Source organism: Asparagus officinalis, chromosome 5, assembly GCF_001876935.1.
Source record: "Asparagus officinalis chromosome 5, Aspof.V1, whole genome shotgun sequence".
Lineage (NCBI taxonomy): Eukaryota > Viridiplantae > Streptophyta > Magnoliopsida > Asparagales > Asparagaceae > Asparagus > Asparagus officinalis.
In genome coordinates, this window is record NC_033798.1 from 123,382,992 (window position 1) to 123,391,000 (window position 8,009).

Below are 8,009 nucleotides of genomic sequence, written 5' to 3' on the forward strand. Positions count from 1 at the left end.
CTAATCTAGTTTGATGATTAACAAAAATCATTCAAGATATAATGCTTCATCACCCTCCCCACTTCAACAAAAGCACGTTAATCTTCTTGTGTATAAAGATTGCAATAGCTTTTGGATAAAATGATAAATACAAGTCACCTATTTCAGTAAAAAGGCTAATTATTCTTCGCTGAAATGTGGATGCTGCAGTACTTTGGAAGCATTTATGCATTCACATAAATAGACGGTGGTATGCAAGGTGCCAAAGAACTGACTACACTTTCTTTCATCCAGAGACAACAAGACTAATGAAAGAGTACAAAACACAGAAATCTACCCTGCATGGAAATGAAAGGAAAAAAAGGTCACATATGAAGAGCGTTCAGGAGAATAAGCAGAAAGAGACCAGAATTTATAGGCGTGGGAACTATTCTGTGATTCCAATCTTTCCATATTAATCCCATTCCCTAGGGAGACACTTGAGACACTATTGGATATGAAATGTGCAGGCAGCCAAGCAAAGATCAGAAACTAAACTGTTTGGCATAAAACCCCCTGTTAGAAATAAATAGATAAAAGAAATCTCTTGCATGTTCTTTTTTATTATACCTCCTGGCAGATCGAGAGAAATTTCCTTAAAAGGGGCAGATGACAAGAATCTATTTACCAAAATGAAAATGGGCACTAACTTTAAATGGGCTGAATGAAAATGAGCTACTAATTTGTAATGCTAGATGTAAATAGTTTGAAATTTTAAGTTGGGTTGCAAATTGCAATACTAGAAGGCTTTAAAAGGCAATTTCTAGATTGTCAGCGGCGCAATTGCCACCCTAACTGACTATATGCATCCGCCCCTGCTAATACAAACGCACGTAAGATCAAACTTCCCAGAAATACACAAGCAGACTTCTTCTACTCCAACAATATATCCACCGTATTGAGCAACTTAAAAGGAAATTTTAATCAGAAAAAAAAATGAATATAAGAAATGTGTGCCAGAGATCCTGCAGGCAGCCTAAACTAATAATGCATTTTTTATTTAAATCTAACCATAACACTAATATTAAAAAGCAAGACAATGATGCTTTTCACTATCTAACTATAACACTAATAGTAAAAAGTGAGACATGACACACAAGTAAGGGCAGTGTTTTCATGGGGAAGACGAGGTGTAAAACCAAGGCATGGGCTGCAGCATTGTGCAATACATCCCGCATCCGTTACAAGGTACACAGGATCAACAATGCATGCACTTAAGTGCACACAGAGCCGGCTTTGGAGGTGTGCAAGGTGATCGACCGCATAGGGTCCCCTAAAATTGGGGGGCCCAATTTTTTTTAAAACTATATTTATATATAGGGAAAACATGGACCGTCCATTTCACAACCCTCAGCTTAATCTCAACCCTCCGTTCAAAAACCCCTCCTTTAAAACGATCCCTACCTACCCATCTTCACATCTCATATTCTCAAACCAGATCTGGTCCGTCCCCTTCCTCCTCTCCTCCGCCCTCGACATCCCCTTGCTCAGCTGAGCGTCGTCGCCAGCTCATCACCCTCGCGGCCTCGCCCTCGCCACCACCTCCCCATCCTCTCCGACTCCACCGCCCGAGGCCCCGAAATCGCCGACTTCGGAGCTTGCCGCCCCCGCTCAGAGTCTAAGATCTGGGATCCCTGACGGCAAAGGCCACCGTAAAAGTTGAGGCTTTTTTTTGGTTGTCTGTATTGAGTTCGATTTTATTTGAGGCTTTTCAATATTTTTTAATTTAGATTTCTTGTTAAATGCGGATGTTTTATTTGGCTTTACAGACGTTATTGTTAAACTTATGGGAGAAATTATGACTTTGGACGAGGGTTTGTGGGCAGATCTATGAATTTGGGATTTGGGATCAATTTTATGATGGATCTAAAGCTTTACCATGTGTTCTTTTTTCTTTTTTGGTTTAATTTTCAATATAATTTCAACTTGTTTAAATTGGAAAACTGGCTTTTTTCTTCACTTGATTAAGCTAGCGTTGTGTTTTTAATTTTTTTAATTATTTTATTTTTATTTTGCTGTATAATTTCGACCTCCTTCAATTGAAAAAGAAAAAAAGAACAAACTTTTCCCTAAAATATTTTAACATGAAATTAGCAGTCCTACCTAAGCACTAAGCTTGTCGTCCATCTTCTCATATCGAAGAAGCTCTAATCTTTTACAATTTCCAATCAATGCAGCATCTTCCTCAAAGAAGAACTGAAGAAGAACCAAAGTCAAGAATTCTGATGGCTGACACAAGAGGACCTCATCTGCTTCTTCCTCATCAGGTTGTATTGTTCCGAATCTTTTGACTTCTTTCAATTTGATTGTAATATTTTTTTGTTTTATTATACAAATGCCTCTAAGAAAATATACTTCTGGATATGATAAACGCAAGAAAAAAAATTGAACAATTTGTCCAAACTCAAAGTGTCATTGTTAGAGAAACACAAGATTAGTTGAAAATTCAATTGAAAATGATAACATTAATGATTTGGACCTGAATGAGTATGAGAATGAAAATGTTGATGATCAAAGTAAAAATAAAAATGATAATGAAAATGAGAATCATAATAAAAATAAAAATGATAATGAAAATGAGAATCGGAATGAAAATAAAAATAAAAGTAAAAATGAGAATCAGGATCAGAATGGAATTGATATTGACAATGAAAATAAAAATGAGAATGAAAATATTTTAGGCAATGAACAATCTAATCAGTCCATGGTCATGAATTTGAATATTTATGATCCAAGAACTTGGGATAATTTGGACACAAATTCTAGAGATATATTAGTGGAAAATGACCCTATAAGAGATCTATTAGTAGAAAAATATCCTAAAGATAAATTAGGAAGATGTTTTCTTTGGCATTTTACACTAGGCATTTATCAAATGGAGAGAAATGTGATGGGGAATGGTTAGTTTATTCAAAGGATATCGATAAAGTATTATATTTTTATTGTAAATTGTTTAAAAATGGTTTTAAGAAAGGCTTTTTAATAAATGAAAGATTTAATGATTGGATACATCTTAGTGCTAGGCTTAAAGAACATGAAACAACTAATGAGTACATCATTAACATGAGTACTTCGCTTGATTTACGCATAAGATTAAAGAAAAACAATGCAATCAATAAAAATATTCAAGAACAAATTAATAAAGAGAAGGAATATTGGAAGAAAATATTACAAAGAATAATTTCTGTTGTTAAATATCTTGCTAAACATAACTTGACATTTCGAGGAACAAATGAGAGAATTTATCAAAATAATAATGAAAATTTTTAGGCCTAATTAAAATAATTACAAAATAGGATCCGGTAATGCAAGAACATGTTCGACGTATTGACCATGGTAAAATTCATTATCATTATCTTGGTCATAGCATTCAAAATGAATTGATAAGTATGTTAGCTTCTAAAATCAAATGTGCAATAGTTCAAAACAATAACGTAGCTAAATATTTTTTAGTAATACTTGATTGTACTCCGGATGCAAGTCACCAAGAACAAATGACTTTAATATTACGATATGTCGATATTTCTACAAGCCTGATAAAAATAGAAGAATTTTTTGTAGAATTTTTAAAAGTAAATGATACATCTGGATAAGGACTTTTCGAATAATTGCAAAATATGTTAAAAACTCATAATCTTCATATTGATAATGTACGAGGTCAAGGGTATGATAATGAGTCTAATATGAAAGGGAGACACCAAGGTGTACAAAAAAAATTACTTGATATAAATCCTAAAGTATTATACACGCCTTGTGGTTGTCATAGTCTTAATTTAACACTTTGTGATATGACAAATTATTGTGGTAAAGCAAAAGACTTTTTTGGAGTGATACAACGCATTTATATATTATTTTCTCACTCAAGAAAACGATGAAAAATTTTGATAAATAATGTAAAAGGTTTAACTGTGAAGTCATTGTCAGCTACACGTTGGGAAAGCCATATTGAAAGCGTTAAAACAATTAAATTCCAAACGTTTGAAATAAGAGAAGCACTACTTCAGTTAGCAGAAGCTGATAATGACTCCAAAATAATGAGTGAAGCAGATTCTTTAGCAACACATAGAATTGAAAATTTTGAATTTTTATTAATTATGATTATTTGGTATGACATATTGTTTGTTGTTAACTTAATTAGCAAAATTTTACAATCTAAAGACATGCTTATTGATAATGCTATAGATTAAGTAAAAGGATTGATTAGGTTTTTTGAGAATTATAGAGAAGTTGGGCTCGCACAAGCTATGACAATTGCTAAAGAAATTGCTACTGAAATAAAAATTGATTCTGTATTTCAAGTAAAACGTCAAATCCGTAGAAAAAGATAATTTGATGAGAATGTTAATGAGGAGACAACACAATCAGCTGAAGAATCTTTTAGAATCAATTATTTATTTGATGAGAATGTTAATGAGGAGACAACACAATCAGCTGAAGAATCTTTTAGAATCAATTATTTTTTGCAAATTGTAGATTAAGCTATTGGTTCACTAAAGAAATGGTTTGAGCAATATAAGCATATGAAGATATTTTTGGATTTTTGTTTGGTTCAGAAAAGTTAAATTCATTAGATGATAATAATTTGAAAGCATGTTGTGATAATCTTAAAATTGTTCTAAAATATAAAACATTTTCTGATCTTGATGGGAAAGATTTATTTGGAGAACTAAAAATCTTACGAAATATTTTACCAAAAGAAACAAAAATGGCTATTGATATACTGAATTTCTTAAAAATACGAAATTATTTTCCAAATGCATGTATTGCTTATAAAATATTATTGACTATACCTATTACAGTCGCATCTGCAGAAAGAAGTTTTTTAAAATTAAAATTATTAATATCTTATCTGAGATCGGCCATGTCACAAGAAAGACTAAATGGATTAGCTTTGATATCCATTGAAAATGATTTTATAGATAAAATTGATGTTAAAGGCTTAATTAGTGATATTTACAGCTAAATTGCAAGGAGGACAACTTCTTGATGATACTTTTTGATGCTAAAGGCTTTGATATCTGATGAAAGTAAGCACAGATACAAGAGAAACATAATATGCAAGTATTTCTTATTGTGGACTGTTTGCTCTATTGAAAGCTTTATTAAGGTGGGATTACATGCATTTATCTGATCAGTAACATTTTATTCAGGTGACCGAAGAGATGAAGAATGAGCAATATCACTTGAAAAGTATGTTAAAGACTATCCAGATGCAAAAAAAACCAGGTAACATTTTAATGTCTGATCAGTAACATTTTGTTCCCTAGCATTTTAGGGATTCAAATTGGAATTCCAGGTAACATTTTAATGTCTGATCAGTAACATTTTGTTCCCTAGCATTTTAGGGATTCAAATTGGAATTTATTGATATTTTGTATATAGAGAAGTGTCATGTGTTTACTTTTCGCACAGGCCCCCTAAAATCTCAGAATCGGCCCTGAGTGCACATCACACGATGTGCAAGGCGCTTCTAATTCTCTGAAGCACCACTATGTGTATGAAGGAGGTCGCAAACAAAACTCATATAGAAAACAATAGTGTTTTGAACCCATTCACACCCAACGTTAGTTTGTTCCTTTTAGTTCTCGGGCAAGCACTTTTCAGAGCTCTTTCTCCATTTGAATCTCTAGAAATCACCAGCCATTTGGTCTTCGACAACATCCCATTCCTTAAGTAAAAAGGAACAAAACATTTTCAAAATCTTTTACTTGAGTTTAGTTTATTAACATAGATTATGGTAGAGAATGTTGGTATTCATTTTCTTTAAGTTTAGTTTATTGATATAGATTATGGTAGATAATGTTGGTATTCATTTTCTTTAAGAATTTTCTTTTTCTTTCTTTTCACTCTTCTTTGTTGTTGGTGTGTGATCTTTTCCTTAGTACACTTCTCTTTTTGGCATCTGTTATGCTCCCCCCGCCCCCCCCTCACTCTCAGTTCCTCCTTCTCCAACTTTCTCCACTTTATTCTTCTCTTCTTTTACAGATTTTATTTTCAACTATTTTCCAGTTTTCTTCTCAGTTTTCTTCTGCTAATATCGCTTTTCCTATAGTTTTCAGTTAATAATTTTATATATCTAGGCACAAATCTTATATCTACATATGATTCATGATCTATGATATGGAAATTATGAACTACGTAATGGTATAATGAATTTGAATGAAATATGTACTGCAAACGTAAATGATCTTATATTTGCTTAAGACTGGCATACGCCTTGCCCTGCACCTTGCACATCAGGCGCCCGGGGTTTATCTCCATCCCAACATTGTTCCTTGCACATTAATAGCACAGCACTAAGCAGGCCATTATCTTCCTTAACAAATAAACTCATGCATGCTTGTGCATGCAAAACAATCTAACAACTTTTAGACCATCAAACAAAGTATCCGTAGGCTTATAAATAACTATCCCAGAACCCCAATGCAGATTTCATGATTCATTTATACATCTCAAGATCATCTTTGCACATTCAATTGTTAGCAAATATACTAAAACTCCCATTAATCATCATTCATCCATCCCACAGAACCACGAATAAAGCCAAATTTACACAAGTAGTTATTTTTTAAATTTAGCCAACATCTCCAGCCTTGCACAAGGTCAATAATTAAGCAAAATTATAGTATCCTCACAAAATCATTATTTCTTAAGCCATAATAGTCATTTTACTTTCTCTTAACAAACATGTCATAAGCTTTTTTGTCGGTAAGTATGAAATACTAATCATGTAGCTTATTAAGTTCCCCATTTCCTCCTACCCAAGAGATTATCTACTCTCTTATCACTCGCTCAATCGAAACCAGTAGCACATTCTCTGTCTGAGTCTCATCCGCGCCATCCCATATAAAATGGTACCAATATGCATTTTTTACTTCTGATATGTGCATTCAACTGTTATATTGATTATTTCCAAGTAATGAGCATAGAAAATTGCACAGGCTATCTTGATAATTTTTAGCAATTTGTTGCCACAAGGTGAAATTGGTGATGCAAACAGGGTCATAAAGTTCTGGATTGTCAAAGAACTGAAACTAACAAAAGTGAAAATGGTAATAAAAACTCTGAACTAATGTTCACCCCAATACCATAGCCCAACTATACATTCAGACCGCAACAAGTGAATCCTACTAAGACCAAAAAATGAAGGGGAAAAACATGAGCAATCTAGAATTATTTAATCAAGATATCTCCACGTTCAAATAGGACATAAAAAGATAGAACAATAATCATCATCAACTAATGACGGCGAGAAATGGATTCAACATCATTAAATGAGATGTCATATAAAAAGATATAATCAAGACGCTAGCCCGTGATAGTAATATAAAGTATACGTGTTGGTGTACTTTTCCTTGCAAGTTTTCAGGGGCTTTCACAAGTTAAGTTCAGCAAATCAAAGTTTTCTTCCTATTAAAGATCCAAATCACACCAGTATAGCATTTGAACAGTCAATTCTCACAAAATCACAAATATATATAAACTTTTACAAAGAAACTACAAATCCAACATGTTAGAAACAAACAAACTTTGACTTTGTAAGCAGTGCCATGGATATTCAACCCTAAAATCAAGAATTTTTTGTCAAATGTTCCATGATAAGCATCTACAAATGAAAAAAAATGTGAAGAGACTCACCGAAGGCTGAAAGTTGAATTTCTTTCTCAGGAGCTGGTTGATTCCTCTTCCAGCAGCCATTTGATTCGGCCTACACCAGTAAAAAAAGTTCAAATGTTGAACAATTAAAATTCACAAGCGCATTTTCTCTGAAATCATCGATCCAAATTTCGATTTGAAAAAAAAAATTTAATAAAATTGATGAGAGATTTGGCACTACCTACCAAATCTAAAGGCAGTAAAACCTAGATCCTTAGAAAATAGATCAAAAAATTTGAAAGAAAACGCTAAAAATAGGTTAAAAATTGAACCTTTGAGAGCTGAAAGCGTCGGCGATCTAGTCGATTAGAGGGCGAGGAGAGGAAAATTATAGG

The 8,009-nt window shown here is 33.0% G+C and overlaps 1 protein-coding gene across 2 annotated transcripts in view; it reads right to left on the bottom strand.

Moving 5' to 3' along the window:
- Positions 1-8,009, bottom strand: part of LOC109841088 (cytochrome c1-2, heme protein, mitochondrial) — a 12,340-nt gene extending 4,331 nt beyond the window's left edge. For both annotated transcript variants that reach the window (XM_020409953.1, XM_020409954.1), the window contains exons 1-2: positions 7,947-8,009; positions 7,657-7,726 (exon numbers count right to left, since the gene is read on the bottom strand). In XM_020409953.1, the coding sequence (XP_020265542.1) occupies positions 7,657-7,716 (60 nt within the window). In that variant the 5' untranslated portion in view covers positions 7,717-7,726; positions 7,947-8,009. The remainder of the gene's footprint in view (positions 1-7,656; positions 7,727-7,946) is intronic.